Below are 22,354 nucleotides of genomic sequence, written 5' to 3' on the forward strand. Positions count from 1 at the left end.
TTTTTTTATTGTTTTTATAGTGATAAGCTAGTATTTTTCTTTATCATATAATATTTTATCTGTATTCATTTATATATTGTCTGTATTTAAAAAAAAAAAACATCACTTTGCATATGTGTTATTCAATGTTATATTTTTTCTGTACATTGTTTTTAATTTTGTGGAAATTGTGTTTTCTTCGTTGTGTGTGTTTTTTTATCTGTTCATCTTTGTTCTTTTTAGCCATGTTGTTTTCTGTGTTGTTTTAACAAACGGGTTTTGATAGACCCTTTGGGTTTTTTTTCAATCTCAATTCGAATTTATATTTTTTTTTAATAGAGAATGTATAATGCACGAAGTAAGAGAAAATATTTTTATATATTTAAATGTATGCATGGTTGTCTATCTTCAGAAAAAGAAAAAAAAAGATTAAAACTAAATTTCCAGCAACAGTATGAATAGAAATGAATGAAATCTTTAAGAATCGACAATTTGAAAATACATTATGAAAGTGGACTGGAAGGGATGTTTTCGAAACATATCAATTTGTTGGAGAGGCAGTGCTAACTATTTTTTATATAAATAAAGGAATACGGGAAAGTACAGTGTTAACTCTAATGCGAAATTGGTCTTGGAAGCTTTTTTATTATTATTTGTTGGTCCCGTTTTGTCATATAGCTCTTCATAGTATTTATTCTTCACTGGATTTCAATTTTTGAAATAAACATTGCTGATAAAGGTCAATACAGAAAAGTGCTTCGAACGCATAAATATAGGTTTTATTTTCCTTTTTTTGGGAGTCATGGTGTTTATTTGATAATCAACAATATAGTTTAAATGAGAATTGTATAGGAGAATGTGTCAAAGAGACACAGTCTTCGATGTATAGTAGGTGTATGTCTTACAAAGTATGTTGTGAGTTACAGAACACACCGACGTTTGTGTATGCTCAAGCTGCCTATTGTTGGTGCCTAAGTTCTCTAAATTAGTGTAAAATTGAGAAATTAAATGGGGAATGTATCAAAGCGACAACAACCCGACCATAGAGCAGACAACAGCCAAAGGCCAGCAATGGGTCTTCAATGTAGCAAGAAACGCCCACACCCGAAGGCGTCCTTCAACAAACGAAAATTAAGAATGATACAGGACTAACAAAGGCCAGAGGCTTCTGACTTGGGACAGGCGCTAAATTGCGACTGGGTAAAACATGTTTTTTTTTATATCTCAACCCCCCCCCCCCCTAATATCTTTTGCCAATGTAGAAAAACAAACGCACTTAAACGCACAGTAAAACTCAGTTTAAGAGAACTCCGAGTCCAATGTCAGAATATGAAACAAAAGAAAATAAACAAAATGACAATAATACATAAATAACAACAGACTACTAGTTTTTACTGACATGCTAGCTTCAGGCCTCAATTCAACTAATTGAAATATTATGTCTTCATTCATAGTATTTATATTGATGAAATGGCAACTTGGTTTTTATAATACGAGCACTTGGAATTTTGAATGTTAATTTTGCTTTTGGAAATATTTTGAAAAAAGACATTGAATCACTTGTTTGGTTTATTTGGGGTTTTTTTTATTTCTGTTTACTTGCAAAAATGTATTCCTATATTATGTCTATAGAAAATGTTTGTTTTTATTATTTTGTTATATTTATATCAATTAAAAAATAAGTTGAAGTTTCAGTAACTACTCGCTTATCATTACAGTATTCAAATATATATATATACTGATATTATCCTCGTCCATATTTCCTCGAACGAGACTTGTCAGAGGTAACCTATTTTTTTTGTGATGTTCATGTTGGTCATTCTTTAGTTTTCTCTATAATGTTTTGCTGACTTGTTTGGGGTTTTTTCAGTGTCTTTGTTTTGCTGCCCATTAACGTTTATCAAATATCTATATTAAAGGGACACTATCTGTCAAATTCATTTATACATGTCACCAATTTAACTCAAACATCCATATATGATCTAGAACATGCTAAAACGCATATCCAAATTTTAAAAAAAAGCAATATATGGACCTGATAATATATAATGTTTATTTAAGTCAAGGATTATGCACACTTGTGTTGATTCAATGCTAAACAAATGGAAGTTTTATAGCATTTATACTTGTACTCTCATATTTGGCAATTGATTACTGATAGATATAGAATAATTGCATGCAGTGCTAACATTGATTTCCTTGAAACGAGTTTATTAATGTAGTTATTGGTTAAAACAAATAAAAATATGGACCAAATCTTTTAGGGTGTTCTCGAATTTAGTGACTCAGCACGAGTATTTTGGAATTTACAGGTTGGTTAGAAAAAAACACTAGCACATCATAGAAAAGCAATTGAGTAATCTATGTTTCAAATTTTAAAATTTTTTAAAAATCTCTGTAAAAAAGGCTGTAGATTTTCTATAAAAATCGTAGTTTATTTGCCACAAAATACTCTTTTTCTATTAAATGCAGTGAAACAGTTAATATTAATGCTTTGCATCAAGTTTTCCCTTGGTATATGTACAAAATAGCCTACATCTATTATTTATTATATCTGTAGTTTTGATACAATTGAAGTTTGAAAAGTTCGTACAAAATTTGCCACAGAAGGGGTCAGAAACCTTAAGGGAATTTTCGTTTTGAATTTTCTTTGGAAATAAGCATTTTTGTTTTTTTCACTCTTCACCCTTGTTTTACGTTCAATTTTGATATAAATCCATCTCCAACTATGGGGTCAAATTAGTGGTAACATAAATACGGGTTCAACTGATGTTGAATTATTGACCTGTATGTCAACAATCAATAAGCTATTTTACTAAACTTATTTTGGCAAATTTTGACCTTACTGACTCCTTATAACGAAATATAATTACATAAGGTCCCTTCTATTATTACTAGAAACCAAAAGAATCTTCTATTAGGGTTTTTTTCTAAATTGTAGCTATAACCCCTTGAATATTGGTTATAACAAAAGAAGGGTTTTGCTTTTGAATTATTTGGACAATACATTTTGAAAGTAAATGACATCTTGATAATGACAAAACTCACAGTTATACATCTATTTCCCAACTTTATTTAAATGTAATAATAAAATTAATAACATAAGTATCAAATTATAAGACAAATATGTAAATTATATTAAAAAACAAATTTTCACAATGACATCTGCTTTTAGTAATAGTTCAGTTCCGGCGTGATAAACTAGTTGTTTTCCTTTTCTTTGGTGCTGGACCATCTGGACGACCGATGGAAGTAGGAGAAAACACACGAGTTTCGACATGTTGTTGCGAATGATAGTTGTCTATGAAGGGCTTTACTTTATACCAGACCTAAACGAAACAATAATTTTATTTTGGTATACAAAATTTGTATCGTCGATACACATGTTTCAACATAAAGCGAGTAACAAAATACTCGGGCAAATCTTGTATCTAATTTTCTTACAGACAGTTATTTGGACATAAACTCATCATATATACCAGGACTAAACTTAGTATATACGCCAGACGCGTATTTCTTTCGAACACATTCCTTTCGAACGTTGAAACATTTATACTGTGCAAATATCCATTTTGCCCATTTTAGCTGCCATTATGGTAAACAAGTTAGGCAACAATAGTTACCTATATTCAAATCTCGTAAGTCGATTAACAAGATAATAATCAATAAAAAAATCAAATCTCAAGAATCTCAAGAACTCCAAAAGAAGCGAGACCAGTGTGTTGACATCGTGAAGCATATATATATTTGGTATATTACAAAGTGCTAAATACATGGTATTATTATACTCCATGTAAAAATGACGGATTTTTATTCGTAAATACCAAGTAGATAATTTACTCTTTCCAATGACAAAATACTATATTACCTTTCATAGAGAGCCTTGCTCAATTGTGCGATTTTTTAAATACGGATGGTTGTTATGTACAATACTTAATAGTTTATCACTTTGAATTCGAAATTTAAACGCAATTATGATAAAACATCCAGTACAATAAATTAAATAACACATAGCTGATAGTCGGAATAGAGCAGACCGTTTTGAAAAGACATTGTCAACCTTGGCTTCTCCGCTGATGACGATTTTTTCTCGAGGTAATAAATTTCTCTATCCCCCTCTCATCTATGTGTTATTTATATCATATCTACCTTCTCCTCTTGTAAGAGCTTGGTTGCAGCTTCTATATCCGGTGCCATGTACCTGTCTCTGGTCCATGGGCTGAATATAAGGTATTTAAATGACAATTTCTTGTATCTACATATTGCTGTTATAAAATCTTTTTCTATTTTAATAAAGTTAATTTCCTTCCGTTTCGAAATAGTTTCGAAACATTCGAAAATAATGGTACAATTGAAAAATAATGATTTTCTTTGACAGTATGTTTGATTAATTTCAATTTACATTTGAATTGTATAACAAAAGTACCGAACTCAAAATGTAACTAAATTATTTGCAAATCACGATTTCTAATGAAATACAAATGTTGCTTTAATGTACAAATAAACCTGCAAAATATGATGGCATTATAGGAAAAATTTAGCTTTTTCTTTGAATTGGTTCTTTGTAAACGTGTCATTTAAATTATAATTGAAGCTACAAGATTTGCAAATCATAACTTCTTGTGTATACATATGTTGCTAAAATAAAAAATAAAATATGTTGGAGTGGTAGAAAAATAAATGTTATTTCTTTGAATTGGTACTTTCTGAAAGTGGCATTTTACATTTGAATTGCACAATGAAGCTACATGACTAGCACGTCATAAATTCTATGAATACATTTGTTGCTAAAAATACAAGTTAAATCATAAAAATATGTTGGCGTGGTGGGAAACTAAAGGTTATTTCTTTGAATTGGTAATTCATATAAGTGGCATTTTATATTTGACTTCACGATATGCACATCAGATCTTTAAATAAATACAAATGTTGTTGAAAATACAAATATAAAACATGTAAAATATGTTAGCGTTGTAAAAAAATTAAGGTTATATATATAAACATCCAGAAATGTGACATCTTTACGACAGAGATTTTCCATTTGAAGACATGTGATTATATATGACTAACGCTGTTTTCTTAGTATATGTAAATGTAAATTAGTAAATGTCTGAATACGTACCCTACTACACTCCTTACTAATTTATAAACCTCTTCTAAAGGTGGCGTTGATTTCAATGGACGCAGAAATTCCATAGCTTGGCAAGCTGATAACAGTTCAATAGCAATAACTAAAATGCAAAAACCAGATGTTTAATAAAACTGCAATTATCTTAAGATATAATTTGCCAAATATAGCCTATTTTTCAATTTGAACCACGAAACAATGAACAATTAACGATACCTCCCCTTTGAAAATCACTTACGCTGAAATATCTATTTTATTCTGACAATTCTAATCATTCGTCTGCGATTTGACGCACAATTAACCTCATTTTCCAAAAAAAATCCCGCTTTACCTCTATATGAAAACAATTTTCTCGATTCACACTTCGTGCACGTCATGATTTGTAAGTGTTATCTCGATATAAGTAAGTACAATTTGGGATAACTATAGATATTTGTAATGTTTTTGGCTTTGTCTTCAGATTAACAGATTTGTATCTGATTTCGAAAAATTCCATTCGATAACGAATATTATATAGTTAATGTATAGAAAAAATGAATACCAAACATAAAATGATTCTAAAAAATCCAGAATAACATTAACAGTAAGGTGTATATGTTACAGTGAATTTGTATAATCAGTGGTTATGTAGAATCCCTGGTTCGCGTTTCGTGTACATAAGACACATCAGCGACGCTCGTAACCCCATAATATTCTTACCCTGTTCAACATGTTCTACCACCCGTAAGCACTTTCTAGCCGCAAATCCCCCCATTGACACGTGATCCTCTGTACCAGCACTGGTTGTCAGGGAATCAACTGATGCAGGATGGCATAAAACTTTATTTTCACTGACTGAAAAAAAATATTTATAAAATTATATTTATATAACGGTCAATTTAGTGACTGTCATTTGTAGTAACATATTATTTATTCGGAATTATCAGTAATTTTTTGAAAAAAATCTTTAATAAAAATTTATGAAATGAAGTCTTCAGGTACTGAATGGTCTTTAGAATATTTGAAAATCTTTAACTGATTTGAAGTGTTCTAAATATGAAACCAGAATAGCATGATATGCCCGACCTACAAATATATGGTATTAAACATTGAATTGAGATTAAATGAAATGACAAAACAAAACATATGTTGTAAAAAATACATAGGATTCGTGGAAGCATGCGTTATTTTTGAGAAACATGCAAATTTCTCAAGGTTTGATGATAAAAATAATATAACTCTGGAAAGACAAAAGTTAAACATCTTCAATACTTTTACAGTCCATTAAATCACCATTCACTATAACTTAATGTTAAGTATATCATTCAAGTCAGATTTGAATATTAACATTTACAATATATCTTATTTTCGAAAATAAAACACAGCTAACACGTGGAAGACTAAAGTGAAAATAATATAATTCAGTAGGCAAACCTTAATACGACCATCCTTTATGATTTTAGGTTGTGTAGAAGAAAAAGAGGGACGAAAAATACCAAAGGGACAGTCAAACTCATAAATCGAAAATAAACTGACAACGCCATGGCTAAAAATGAAAAGGACAAACAGACAAACAATAGTACACATGACACAACATAGAAATCTAAAGAGTAAACAACACGAACCCCACCAATAACAAGGGCTCCATTCAACATGTGCTCCTGAAGGGTAAGCAGATCATGCTCCACATGTGGCACCCGTCGTGTTGCTCATGAGATATTAATCCGGTAAATAGTTTAATTCGATAAGTCACATTTATGAATGGGAAGTGGATTGAAGTCACGACGTGAGGTACATATCCTATATCACTTGTGAAACGGTAAAACCATAACGGTCAACCAACTCGTGATGGCGTCCGTTAAATTTACGAAGAGATGATTTCAACTTCACCATTTGGAACTCTTGATTTCCTTGTGATCAACAACCCTCTTTCAAGAAAAGCATGATAGGAAATACAAGCACGGGAATATCGTTTATATTGTAAGACCCTTCTACAACGAAATTTGTTTGACATGCACACGTATAAAAATTGCGGTTTTTATCCAACGCAGTCATAGGTTTGGACGTAGTTTTCAATTTAGACTCGTTTTTATTTTTTGTTTGGGCATGTATCATATTTTCCCTCCGGTTTATATGATCCGTTCATCCTATATATTGACTCTTAAAATTCAAGAGTTAATCTAAAAATGAGGGTACTTTCTCTAAAAATGAGGGTGCTTTTTATATGGCCTTCCAAATACCGTTTCGATCCCTAACATCACTGAAGAGACATTTATTGTCGAAATCCGGATATGGTGTACTAAAGAAATATTGACACCGAATGTTTGTGGCACAACATCCTGTCCACAAGTTAACAATTTTTTGTTTCTGTGACGTATTAAATTTATAATAAGATCCATTTTGTTACAACCTGTGATCAATTTTATTTGGCAATCGCCAATGGCAGTCAGCAGGGTTAAAGAACATCAGTTGTTCGACCTGTTAGTCAAATGCGTTTTGTTTAAATATACTTTTTCACTCTTTTGGTCTTTTGGAAAATGTTGTTTGTGCTGTTTTTAGATCCTTCTACAACGAAATTTGTTTGACATGCACACGTATAAAAATTGCGGTTTTTATCCAACGCAGTCATAGGTTTGAACGTAGTTTTCAATTTAGACTCGTTTATATTGTAAGATATATACACCGTATGCAGGTGCTGCTAGAATGTTGCTATTCAGAAATGGAACGTTTACAATTTGAAATAATCTCTTTAAAAAAGTTTTGTTTTCAACCGTCCCTCATTGTCAATTTCTAGATGTAAATGAAGATATAAGGCCGACTGAACTGTATCTGTTGTATCCTTTATCTCTAGTTCAATTGGATATATTCGTTCGACATAGTCACCAAATTTAGTGCATTCTAAAAATATACTTCAGTAAGTGTGCGACAAGTGCAAAAAAATATTTTTTTAAGATTTCATTTCACTCTCAAGAAATTATTAAGTCAATTATAATGTGTGTGTCTTTATTTTAGTCTTCTTTGATTTTTGAATACAAGATGCCAATAGGTTGTTTTATAAAACGTTCTACTTATATTTCGATTTTAAAACGTTGAACAGAATGCAATACACGATCCTAAACCATCTGAGAACGATTTTCAATCGTTTTCAACAAGAATAAACCATGGCATGCGAGAGTGCTTGATAGTTGGACTTTTTAAGAAATTCTGATTAGATCAACCATCTTATAAGCAGAATACCAAAACAGTAGCAAATAGATATTTGTTCTAATATCTAAATGCTTTTATTTCCATTTACCTTTTATGCAATATTACAATGATTCAATATGTTATTTTTAATATTGAATCATTGTAATATTGCATGTACCAATATATTATTACCTAAAGCAGCTGCAGTACAATGTGCAATCATAAATCCAGAGTTGAGTCCTCCTTCTGGTGTAAGGAAAGCTGGAAGCTCACTGTAAGCTAATCAGAATATTGAAATAATAGTTACACAACTTTTTATATGTTTGGTTAATACATAGAAATGGATATTAGAAATGTAAATTCTTCTTTGTACTTGTTTGGCTTTATAAATATTTTGATATGAGCGTCACTGATGAGTTGTATGTAGACAGAGCACGCGTCTGACGTACTTAATTAACTATTTAAATGAAGTGTGTGAAACTCGATCATAGATTGGTCTGGAGATGAGTAAAAAACAGGAAACATGAAATGCATGTTAACGTTGAACTTCCATCAAGTTAAATTGTTTTCTTCTTTTTGATCTTTTCTCAAATTTGTCTCTGATTAATTCTATTGTAATTTTTAAAAAAACCCATTGTAATGAGTTATGGCTGATTTTTGTCTTCTTTGTTTCGTTGGGGTTTTTTTTCGAAACTTTTATATTGAGGTTCTTTTGTGGAAATAAAATTTGTCTGATTTATTGTTTCGTTGCAGTCATATCTTCACTCTTTACTTTTAATCATGAAAATAGTATTTCCTTTTTCCAGCTTTAGGTTGCCATCTTGCCATCTTGTGTTCTCTAGGAGCCTGTGTGCATTCGCTTAGCATTATATTTTATATTTTTTTGTATTTTCATAAAAATACGGTATATATAATTGTTTACAGTCTAACAAAGTGTAAATTCTAATAAGTCTGTAGATGGCAACATTAGTTTAATTCCATATGTTATATTATAGATGTATATTACCTTAAGAGTTTTTGGTGAATACAAAATTATACCTGGATTGACGAGTCTTTCTATTCTTCTTTCACTCATGTTTGCTAATTCGTGTACACCTATAGCTAAATAGTCCAAAGCCTGTAATACAGATGTGGGGAAGTATAAGGTGCAACATTTACGAAACGTGGTAATGAGAAAACAATATTTTAATCAACCAACATATACAAAACGTGGTAATAAGAAAAAGAATTCAATCAACAATCGCCATCTGTTTGGTCATGCGCTCAATTATCAGGCCTGAATTAGGTCCAAGTCAGGAATATGACAGTTGTTATCCATTTATTTTATGTGTTTGAGCTTTCGGTTTTGCAATTTGCTCAGGGACTTTCGGTTTATAATTTTCCTCGAAGTTTGGTATTTTTGTTATTTCATTTATTTCCAATATGACACAAGGTAAATAAGTCCATTAGCTGATTTTGTCGAAATGAATAAGGGGTTATTTACAAAATGTCCAAAGGACAAAAAATGGCACTCAAAATTGCTATTTTTCTTTATCATGCATACTTTATATGAGATATGATTTTTATGACCATAATGTTGTTTAAATAACATATTTCAGGAAGTCGACAGAAACAGTTGTTGCATATACAACAGTTGCTCTTAAATTTTGTTTGATATCATTTCCCACAATACCTTTGCCGGATATTCTCCATGAAAATTTCCTCCTGAAATAATCTCCATTCTGTCTGCAAATACCATCTTGAACTGGTTAAGGATTATCTTAATTCTTGATAAAATTGAAATTTACTTGGTATGTAATAATAAACATCATCAGTAGAAGTTATTATAGATATATATATAAACAAATTTATGAAATTTGGAATAACCTTTGGGCGATTCATGCACAGATGAAATGACTCATTCCTCCAATATTGATCCAGTCTCTTTAGGTCTATTTCTTCATTATGCAGTTATGTTTTTGCACCACCAAATTTGTTTTACCTCGAACGCATATGCGTGCGCTTGAAATCGGTAACAAACGCCACGGTTTTATGTGTGTCATTTTGATTTTTGAATTGAGCAATACTAAATGGAAAAAGAAATGTAAAATTTGTATTTGAAAAAGAATATTTCTGTATTATTTCTCACGTAATTTTTAAAGTTGCTGGATGACCATGTAAAATATATAGGAGATAACTCTTATTTCTAGAGATTGTTGATAAATTAACACTGAAGCGTTTATCGCGCAAACTAAACATTTATTGAAAGTTGCATGTTTAGTTTGCGAGTAAGACTCATATGGATAGTTTATATTTGTTATTTCTTTTCTCTCAATTACGATTTCGGTGTTTCCATAGAATTCCCGAAAATATAAGTAAATATGGATATTTCACAGCGAAAAATAAAGTGTCTACATATATTACGAAAGATGTTTCGGCAACATTGTCTTTCAAAGTGTAAACCCAGGGGTAAAATATTATTTTAACAGACCAAGCACATTCAAATATTTCTAGATATGTAAATCACATCAAAACTATTGGGCTTTTCACATATTATATAAAATGCATATTTGAACAAGAGTGCTTCTAACTCACTAAAAGTTAAAGGATAAAGGCAAAAAATGTACTTGCATTATTGCACATTTGCATATTTAACAGTATATAATAGTATGTCAAAGCAAAAAGGATACAGGATTATCCGTTGCACTATTTATTTCTGTGGATAAAATTCCTTTCACAAAATCTATAGTGTCATTTACAATACCATGGACCTAAAAATATATAAACATGTCATTCGAATTAAAATTCTAGACAAAAAGGTTTCAAAGTATCAGATTATTTTGGTATTAATAAATAAATAATGGGTTCTCCTTGCTTTTGTATCATCCATAAAATGGCAAATCCCGGTTTTGTGACATCATTTTGATTTGAACAAACGTTTAAAATAACTGCGACACGGACTAATGTTTGAACCAATGTTGATAAAATTTAACCTTTTTTGCTGATGATAAAAAAAAAAGTAGAAAACAATTGTGTTTATGATAAAATACACGTTATTACAATCCGAATATTTGATTGTCAGATTATTACCATACAAACAATGCAAAATTGCAGTAGCTCGACACAGTATGAAGCTTTTAACTCACTGGCTCCTCTCACCCTACCATAAGCTTAATACCGTATCGTGCAGCTTATATTTTTTTTTTAGTATCAATATACAGAACACTTATCTGATTAAAGTACAGACAATGATGCCAATGCTTCGCTAACGGGAATCGGAAAACGCTCCAGTCGTTCAAAAAATAAAATCACAAAAATACTGAACTCCCGGTAAAATTCAAAACGGAAACTATTTGCTATTAGAAGACCTTTAAAGATCATTAGGTTTCGTTGTATTGAACAAACTCAGTCATCATAGATACCAGGATTAAATTTTGTATTTACGTCAGATACGCGTTTCGTCTACAAAAGACTCATCAGTGACGCTCGAATCCAAAAAATGTTAAAAAAAGCCAAATAAAGTACGAAGTTGAAGAGCATTGTGGACCAAAATTCTTTAAAGTTTTGCCAAATACAGCTAAGGTAATCTATTCTTGAGGTAGAAAACCCTTAGTAATTAAAAAATTCAATAGTTTTGTACACAGTTAATTTATAAATATGACCATATCAATGATAACTCATGTCAGCACTTCTGTGCTGACTACTGGGTTGGTGATACCATCGGGATATTTAAACTCCACCAGCAGTGGCATCGACTCAGTGGTTGTAAATAAATTATCATAGATTCCAGGATTAAATTTTGTTCTTACGACGGTCAGACGCGCGTTTCGTCTACAGCGTATTTCGTGAAACACACATTAAATTATTTTGCGTCTGTAGTTGATATAAGTATTACATGAACAGAAAGTTCAACGAAGTGGTATTGGTTAACTGTGAGCAAAGCGCTGACACATGATCTGTTTTACAATCATATGTCCAGAAAATCTGCTCATCGGGGTACACACATATTCATTTATGATATTGACTATATGGTTCGTCTCTTTCTTTGTAACGAGTTTCAGGTTGATGCGAATTCGTGTAAACTACTTAAGCCAAAATGGTAACCCAATAATGGATGGAAGGACGGATGCCGTACAGACTGGAACAATATTATCCTACACTATCATAGGCGTGAAAAAATGCAATGTTGCAAAAAAACTGCAATGATCTGTATTACCGTACATAATCTGTATTACCGTACATGGTGAAGGTATTCTCACCTGTATCGAATGAGGAAGGTAATCTTACCTGAGGACAACACCTTAATGTATAGGCATCTTGTACTCTATCACAAAATCGATGACTTTCTACAAAACAAAAGTAAGAATGTAATACGTATTTATTGAAACTCATCTATATCAATTGTATTAAGCTAAATGTTTCCAAAACGGTATAGTCTAAAATCAGGGGAAAACACATGAAAGACATTAAAAGCACATTTATCAATAAATACATTTACTTATTACTTAATATGAAATAGACAATAACTCAATGCAGTAGCACCACCACGATGATACCAATTACTGATCAATTAAATCACTAGACAACGAGAATAACAACAGCTTTTACAACTGAGATTATCCCAATTGACATGCACTGTGCTTACAACATTTGAATAATATATCTATTTTACTCTATATCGTGTTATATGAAAGGTAAATAATTAAAACAAAATGTTACCTGCTATTTCTGAAGGATGTGTGTCCGAATGCAATAGAGATCTCAGTCTACTGGCCACATTTATCTGACCTTTGTGGGGTCGTACACTATGAATATCTTTAATAGATTATAATAACTTATTTAGTAAGGGTTTTACATATGAACTACTATACTGTATAATGAGATATCAAACATAGGACAAAACACATTCTAAATGAAATATTAAATACTTATCTTATTGACTAAACATGCAAAATATGCATCTACTTTACTCTTAAAATATTTGAAATAGCATTTTATAATTGATAGTTTGTTTATCTGATTGAAATACGAACTATGTTTTAGCCAAGCATTGATACAGGAATTTTTAATCATATTGCGTTTTTTAGACATATAAACTTTAATTTCATGAGTTTGTTGCTAACTTAAATTATACACGGCTGCATGGTAGAAAAGATGTACTTACTACTGTCGAAAGCTCTGGTTGTCCCTTTCAGAACATCCAAGGTAAAGGCAGCTACTACGTCAGCTTGTCTCGATATTGACTCAGCACGTTCACAAGCTAGATATTAAATATGATTTTTAAATAAAATTGTTCTTAAAATCAGTCTTATTTTAAAATGAGTTTAACTGTTTGGGTTTTTTTTTTCACATTGGCTTTATGTATAGTAGTGGGAGGTTTTAGATCTCACAGAAAATGTGTAATACCGTCGCAAGTCAGAACTCTAAAGTATGTATATTGGACTGGTGTCTTCTTTTGTTATTTTGGTTGAATTTCATTTTTTTACATGGTCAGAGTTTAGAGTCTCGTTCATTTCGCTGAACAAATATACATATAAGTGTTTAGGGCCATCTGAAGCCTGCCTCTTATTACGGTATTTTCTCCCTGCGTTGTAGACCCATTGGTGGCATAAGGCTGATTTCTGCTTTATGGATGGGTTGTTGTCTATTTTACTCACCTTTTTGAATGACATTTTAAAAGAATAGTGTGTGGGTGTGATTTTCTTTTTTTATTATTATTATTACTCAGAACTGTTATACTTAAGTCCGAATTTATATATAATAAAAGAAGGTGTGGTATGATTGCCAGTGAGACAACTCTCCACAAAAAGACCAAAAAGACACAGATATAATCAACTATAGGTCACCGTACGACCTTCAACAATGAGCAAAGCCCATAACGCATAGTCAGCTATAAAAGGCCCAAAATGACAATGTAAAACAATTCAAACGAGAAAACTAACGGTCTTATTTATGTACAAAAAATGAACGAAAAACAAATATGTAACACATATACAAACGACAACCACTGAATTACAGACTTCTGACTTTGGAAAGGCACATAGATACATAATATTGCGGCCGGGGTTAATATGATAGCGGGATCCAAATCCTCCCCATAAACTGGGACAGTGGCATGTTCATTTTCATTGAACTAGTAAAAATTTTGTTTAGAGTCATTCTTATTTAGGAGCCAAGCGGGTGTGGGATTTTCCCGCTGTGTTGAAGACCCAATGATGGCCTTTGGCTGTTTTTGCTGTCTGGTAGAATTTGAAACATTCTTCTCCGTTTCAATTCTCAATTTCATATATCTACAACATTTCAGCACTAAGCTCCATCTAATCTTTTATCTAGTTTTTGCAATATCTTATAGAAATAACCGCTTACCTTCCGCTCCGAGGGCTGCAATCAACTGAGTACCATTAATAAGAGCCAGTCCCTATTGATAAATATGGATTGAATTGTAGAAGGTGATCTCGAAACACAAAAAAGATATAGCTATAAATAGCACTTATATACTTGTATATTGAGCGTGAAGTTCATTTATGTTAGCTTTACGTATTGTTTTCTGTATAATTTTCTGTCAAATAGAGCTAATAAAAATAACAATGACACAATTATCATGACCAAGAGACTAACTGCATAAGTATGAAAGAAAGGCCTCTTTACCTCTTTCGGTCCAAGCTGTATTGGCTCCAAATTATTGAACTCTAAAACCTACAAATATGCATGTTATCCTGTTTGAATATAGTTAATCGAAGTTTAATAATCATATATTTTCTATCAGTATACGCTAAATATAAATAAGATTTGTTTTTCAATATTTTTTTACTTAACAACGAAACACTTGGTCGATGCCACTTCTGTTTATTTGTTGAACTCCGATAGATGATCCGTGGTGTAGTCGATAGTCAGCACTTAGTTAACACAATTTGTATATTAGTAATTCAATCAAAAAACCAAGGCTGCTGAATTTCATAATTTTAATATAAAAAAGGTTCCAATCTCTGCAGGCAAAAAAATCACCTGTCGGAATACAGAGAATTTGCTCGAGCCTTGTTTATTCTTTACTACCCCCAGAAATCAATTTGGACGCTATTCATGTTTATCTATACTGGTAACATTGTAAGTTATGTCTCTATACATAGAAATCATATCTTGGAAACAGTAGGTAACCAAAACAAAATGATTCTGATTATTATAGACGTGGTTTGTGAAACAGTTATATTTACAACTTGCAACCTTAGAAGGTCTTCATAATAAGCTACAAAAGGTCACGGAAATAACAATCGTAATACAATTCAAACGAAAAACAAGCTACCATTTTTATGTAAAATAACAGTAAACGAAAAAATTAAACAATATCATCGTGACACCCACTGAATAAAAACAGGCTTCTTACGTGTGTGTTGTTATTCAAAAACAAATATTCAAGAGACTGAGTTGGTGATTCTTGACATTTGAAAAAGTAATTCACTGACCAAAACTGCTAATTAAAGTCTCGTGCAAGCAACAATTAATTATTTGTGACCTTTAAATCTTTGTATTGTCAAAGATCAGTTGTTGTCACCATTTTTTTTTTCAAAGACCTTTATTCTAATTAAGGTATACGTTCACATATCTCCTCTAATTAACTTTTAAGTATGATTGATTTGCTTTACCTACTGCTATTGTGTTCGTATGTATTAAAAGTTTGGTAGCTGATATCAAGAGTATTTACTAAAAACTAACATGTCATTTTAATTCAATAAATAAAACTAATGTACAATCACCTGCACACGTTTCTTCGTGTCCTTTATACAAGGACAATGTCTTGTTGGAAATTAACCTATATTATATTAGCAGGTATAACCAGAGAGCAGATGCTGGATAGATAATGATGTGTGGTTCTTTACACCTACATGCGATAACTATGAACAGAACTATGATAACATACGCATTTTATAGGTAAAACAAATGGCAATAACGATATGTCACCTTAAAACACGTGGCAAGGTTTGTATAAGCGGCAAATGATGTGATTATCAACACGTCAGATGTCTCAAGACAACAATATTTATATGATATTTAGAATAATAACAATAATTGAAACGATTTTTTATTTCTGCTATGTATTATAATATAGGTAAAAAGAGAACTTACGTATTTTGCATCAGCCCATCCACTCTTAGGGCTCCACATTTTACCCTCTCCCATCAATCCCAGGGCTAGATGCGATAAGGGTGCCAAATCCCCACTGGCACCAACTGTTCCCTTTTCTGGTATCCATGGTAAACATGATGCTAGATTTTAAAAAGATACAGACATTCAGTAAAAAAAAATACAAAAAATACTATGTCTAATACACAAAATATTACCCATCGTCAGATATTTTTAAATACCTTATTCGCACGGTCAAAATCATGCCACTTACCAACACAATTTCCATAGTTCCAATTAAAATGTATTGCATAAAACGTCTGACAAACAACTTAATATATGGTGAACGACAATATTTCGCTGTTTAAGCTAAACCCTTCAGTAAGTGAATACTTAGTTATATGTACAGTGTTTTGGGTACATCTTTTAATGTTTCAATTAAATCGCAAAAAGGTATTACCATTAAACGCCTTAATATATTTTTTAAGATTTGACATCGAGATTCCACTGTATCCCTTGGTTAAAACATTAATTCTCAGTGCCAATAACATCCTTGTCCTCTCTGGCGACAGCGGTGGTCCAACTCCTGCAAACAAAAAACACATAACAAATAAGACATGTGATGGCTTCTTGCACATCTGGTGTATGCAACTGTGTAATAAGAGATCTGTTAGTGTTAATACTTAGATTCAGGTGCTGATATAAATCTTCTGTTATTGGTTTTATTTTTATTATTTGAAGTTCATAAAATATTGAAGTGGTTGATTTTAAACTATGATTGGGAATCTTTCAGGCAAAGTTAACCTTTGGTTATTGTTGGTTATGCCACTTTGGCTCTGATGCCGTCACTCATTTTATATGTTTGGATTTCGGGCGTAAAGACGAAGGTTAGTCGTGTTGTACGAACGGAAATCGGTAGCATGCCTGTTGGTTGGATTGGGATTTTTTTTGGCAACAAATTGATTTATTATTCATTTTCAAAACTGACTTACCTGCTGCATGCGATCTAATCAAGTTTTCCTGTAGCTCACTACAAATACAATACAGGAGTAGCATGCAAGTTGTTTACTAACAATTATGATGGAGGATAAACAAAAAGTATATACACAAAAAGAGTTATATGTTGTGGTTAATAATAACTAGAAGCAAAACAAAATGCATACGCAGATTTAATACTTACTATATTCCGTTAAATAGCATTGAAAGAATATCAATGAAAGCCCTTTGAATCGAAATTCTGAAGATTTTGAATGATGTAAATTAAATATATTCGACAATTTAAAAGAAGGATATGTTCATAGTTATCAAAGGTACCAGGATTATAATTTAGTACGCCAGACGCGCGTTTCGTCTACATAAGACTCATCAGTGACGCTCATATCGAAAAAGTTATAAACCAAACAAATACAAAGTTGAAGAGCATTGAGGATCCAAAATTCCAAAAAGTTGTGCCAAATACGGCTAAGGTAATCTATGCCTGGGATAAGAAAATCCTTAGTTTTTCGAAAAATTCAAAGTTTTGTAAACAGGAAATTTATAAAAATGACCACATAATTGATATTCATGTCAACACCGAAGTGCTGACTACTGGGCTGGTGATACCCACGGGGACGAAACGTCATCCAGCAGAGGCATCGACCCAGTGGTGTAAATAGTTACCAAAGGTACCAGGATTATAATTTAGTACGCCAGACTCGCGTTTCGTTTACATAAGACTCATCAGTGACGCTCATATCGAAATAGTTATAAACCAAACAAATACAAAGTTGAAGAGCATTGAGGATCCAAAATTCCAAAATGTTGTGCCAAATACGGCTAAGGTAATCTATGCCTGGGATAAGAAAATCCTTAGTTTTTCGAAAAAATTCAAAGTTTTGTAAACAGGAAATTTATAAAAATGACCACATAATTGATATTCATGTCAACATCGAAGTGCTGACTTCTGGGCTGGTGATACCCTCGGGGACGAAACGTCCACCAGCAGAGGCAATGACCCAGTGGTGTAAACATAGTTATCAAAGGTACCAGGATTATAATTTAGTACGCCAGACTCGCGTTTCGTTTACATAAGACTCATCAGTGGCGCTCATATCGAAATAGTTATAAACCAAACAAATACAAAGTTGAAGAGCATTGAGGATCCAAAATTCCAAAATATTGTGCCAAATACGGCTAAAATCGTTAATCATCGCTATGCATCAATTTTTAATACAGCTTTAATACAAGTTGCGTTTCTATCAGTGAGTTTCTGCAAAAGACATCCAGAACCAACTACCTTAGCTTTCATATTACTTGTATAGTTCGATCACATTGATATATAATTTACCTTAAATTTGTTTAATGTGTTCTAGCTCTTGTTTGTATGATTTACAATAACAGTTATGTATATATGATTTCCTCTTAGACGTTTAAATATGATGTCGGATATTTCTAAGAGGGGCGACATAAAAAAAACTTCCTTTATTATAAAATTCGTATGGACAAGGTCACTTTTTCTGGACTATTCAATTAGTTGAGCTTAGTCGGTTTATTAATGTTATTTTGTTTAATTCCTTTAGTTTTGGTATGCCTTAACCCTGATGAACTTATAAATATCTTACTTTAACTTATCTTTTGCTACATTAACCCTGGCGAACTTGCCGAATCCTGTTGTGATTCCATATACAACTGAAAGAAATAACATTAAAAATCAACAAGATGTAGCAACGGGTATATTTCTAATAATTTGTTCTTAGCTTCAAAGTAGAATACGATTACCAGTCGTTTTATCTTGGAAATTTCAAATAACTGAGACATACAGCCATAAACCTAACTTGAAAAATTTTGAGTAGCAAAACAAAATGCAAAAATAGCAGAGGAGAACAAGGGTACACTCAATCACAATTCATTCAACTTTCCATCTATCAACTTGTTATTTTTTTCGAATGTAAAGAACCCGCTTGACAGTTTCCCGAAAGAAGTTAAATATCTTACGTTCGTTTTTATCTACGATATCTTCTAAGAGATCTCTGGCTTTCTGGACTTTCTGTTCTGCATCAACAGTCATCTACAATTACGTGTAACAATAAGGTTAAAATTACTCCTATATGTGTAATTCAATACGTATACGCTAAATTGGCCTCATTGCTTACTACGAAGAAGCTACCGTTTGATTGTTAAAGAGCTAGGATGAAAAGTTTTGGTCTGCATTTTGTAAAACTGTAATCTCTGTCCTGCTTTTTCTTAAAGCTGAAACTCCTGACCTGTTTTTTTTTCATATTTCATCCTAGAAACTCCCCCCCCCCCCCCCCCCGCACCCAAAAAATAAACAACACCCAAACACGTATACAAATAAAATGGTAGCTCCCATATGCTTGAATTTTATTTTATTCTAAATTATAAAAAAAAAAGGTTCAGTCATACTTATAGTTTGTATCTAACCTGTATTTGAACATGCATTGTTTTTCTGGTCATGAAGTTAAGATTTCAAAACATTCTAGCATGGCCTAGACGTAACTTTTATTATGAAAATTATTGTCACCTTTATTAAGTAATGTCCTTTTCCAAGTCTGACCAAGTCATCCAGTGACAAGCTGTTACCATCTAGAGATAAATACTAAAAAAATAAAGAAAGGTTTAGGTCAGAGTTAAAGAATTTTTTTAAGTGCTTCATTAAGTACTTTTAGTATTTTCTGCATCCCCCATCAAACATTTAACGCAGACACGTCAATTCGTAGTTTAAACAAACTGTACTCTTCGAACGACATGTTCTCCTTTGCCCTCTGTAGACCATATATTGGTAGACAATTGGCACTAAAACATTGAATGAGTATAGGCAATTGGCACTAAAATATTGAATGAGTACCTAAACCGGCATGGTCTGGTTAAATACGAGTTAAATCATTTAAACGATTCTGAGGAAGAATATTTATCATATTTCCTATTGATTGATAAAATAGGCAAATAGGAATTAAGCATATTAACTACCGTATGCTTTAAGATTTTCAGGAATACTACCAAGCATGCAACTATTTCAGTTTGTCAAAAAGTTAATGCTCCTAATAGGTTTAATGATTTTAAGATTTATAATGAATATAACATCCATGGAAGAAGACTACATATGAAATTTCAAAAGTACAGATCTGCGGAGAACTTACAAAATGTATGCATCTTTTTCATAAACATTATTATTAATTCACATACAAGGGGTGGTAAGAAATAAAGTTCGGTTCGAAATAGAGACAACATTAGATACATAAAATGACTCACCTCCCTCACTCTTTCCACGCTGGCCTCTGGTCTTGACTTTGTTAAGGACAAAAGTTGACATTTAAAAAAAAGAATATTGCAAATTTGGAACAAAAAACTCATCAAACGATCAATTTATACTGCAGATTTTGTTTATTGATATGTATGCCTCGTTCACACGGACATTTAATTCGAATTGAATTCGAATCGAATGAGAATCCAATTCGCTTATCGCGTTCACACACTCTTCTTTTTTAATTAGTTATTTCGCATTAGAAATGCGTTTTAGTTAATACGAATTAAAAGTAAACGTCGTTTGGACAGTAAATCGAATTTGACGCGCATTGCAATTCGAATTAGAATTGACGTTAGGACGTAAAACGTTTCGAATGCGAATTAAAATAATTCGAATTAGTTAATGCTAATCGAATTCGAATTACGTGTGAACTCAGCATGATACTGAAGGATACATTTTTTCTTCGACGTAAACAGGTTCTGCAGGACCGGTCACTGGACTTGACATATCGCTGTCCAGAACTAAAAATATAATGGAATCATATATAAGGAAAATCAGCAATTTACATCTACAATATCATTGCATTAAAATAATAAAATATTTATGTTATATAAAGTACATCCACCAATATTAAAATTCATGATGGCTTCAATTCATTTAAGCATGTTAAGTACTTTGATCTTGCTTTTGGATAGTTAAAGTGCTCTGAAGTCAGACATGACAAACAGCAACCATGCAGTGGTATTCGCTAGACTACATGCTCCTTCATGTCTTGGGACAAGCATACAACGAAAGTGACAGCATTTATTAGCATGGGAAAGTGGGGTAACAAAACAGCATTTTAAAAAAACTAAAAATATGCATAAAAAGTTTGATTTATAAGATCGGTCCATCTCTTATACTATTAAGCGAAATGAAATTGAAAACACAATTACTTATTATTCAACTTTGACTTTTTTAGGTTTGTGTATTATGTCAAATTTATATTGTCATTTCAACATACGCAGTTATATAAAACAACAAAATAGTGCATTGTCCTTTTTTGTTTTAGATCAGATTAGAAGCACGTGTTTCTATGCAAAACAATAGGTTTTAATTGTTATGAGAAGCATTATAATTCTTATTATCATATTATCATTAACTATAAGACACTGACCCACAGTAACAAAATCATTGTCATCCAGTACATGTTTAATGGCGTCATCTTGATCTAGAATTGCCCCTCCTTTGGCTTTTCTCACTTCGAATACTTTTTCTATAGCATGCCCCGAGGAACTCTTGGCTTTGTAGTATCTCCGTAATGTCTCCTCTCCCAACCATTTTACACTTTCGCCCCCTTTGCATGGTACCGCGAACCAATCCCCTCTCACTCGAGCAGATAATTTCATTGTTTTGAAGTTCTATCTGTATCAGATAAGAGTGGTGACTGTTTGACCGGTTGTAATAGCGTACCAGACGTAAGGTTCTGGTCTCGTGGTTTATCTTGCTTACTAAACTATTATCAGTACAAGATCAAATTATATACGAAGTCAAAATACGACCAAGGAAAGTGAATTAAATTTGTATTTCTACGTTAGTAGTCAACAGTATGTGTAGACAGATTACAGGGTGGTATGGGAGTCTAAAATAAAAATGATAGAATTTGTTCATACTTTGTCAAAATGTAGTATCTATTGATACATGTTCAAAAATATTATAAAAATGATAGGTCACCGCGCATTTTCTCAAGTTACAGGTTGTGA

At 32.0% G+C, this 22,354-nt stretch overlaps 1 protein-coding gene across 1 annotated transcript; it reads right to left on the reverse strand.

The window, feature by feature from the left end:
- Positions 1–3,037: 3,037 nt before the first annotated feature.
- LOC134716389 (histidine ammonia-lyase-like) lies at positions 3,038–22,096 on the reverse strand. The gene is made up of 22 exons (XM_063579371.1): positions 21,769–22,096; positions 21,067–21,133; positions 20,618–20,648; positions 19,890–19,964; positions 19,343–19,415; positions 18,970–19,036; positions 17,362–17,399; positions 16,830–16,955; positions 16,373–16,512; positions 14,900–14,947; positions 14,618–14,669; positions 13,416–13,511; positions 12,971–13,066; positions 12,539–12,597; positions 10,942–11,022; positions 9,945–10,010; positions 9,311–9,389; positions 8,465–8,551; positions 5,807–5,941; positions 5,102–5,210; positions 4,129–4,198; positions 3,038–3,308 (listed from the first exon to the last, which is right to left on the reverse strand). Exons 1-22 carry the CDS (start codon positions 21,998–22,000, stop codon positions 3,162–3,164), a joined length of 1,974 nt encoding a protein of 657 aa, XP_063435441.1. The 5' UTR covers positions 22,001–22,096; the 3' UTR covers positions 3,038–3,161.
- Between the last annotated feature and the right edge of the window lie 258 nt (positions 22,097–22,354).

This window comes from Mytilus trossulus, chromosome 1 (assembly GCF_036588685.1).
Source record: "Mytilus trossulus isolate FHL-02 chromosome 1, PNRI_Mtr1.1.1.hap1, whole genome shotgun sequence".
Classification (NCBI taxonomy): Eukaryota; Metazoa; Mollusca; class Bivalvia; order Mytilida; family Mytilidae; genus Mytilus; species Mytilus trossulus.

Coding starts and splice junctions, on each gene's coding strand:
- LOC134716389 (XM_063579371.1), bottom strand. CDS start 22,000: ATGAAATTATCTGCTCGAGTGAGAGGGGATTGGTTCGCGGTACCATGC. Junction 21,134..21,768: donor CAATGATTTTGTTACTGTGG/GTCAGTGTCTTA, acceptor TTATATTTTTAG/TTCTGGACAGCGATATGTCA. Junction 4,199..5,101: donor TTAGTAAGGAGTGTAGTAGG/GTACGTATTCAG, acceptor CCTTATATTCAG/CCCATGGACCAGAGACAGGT.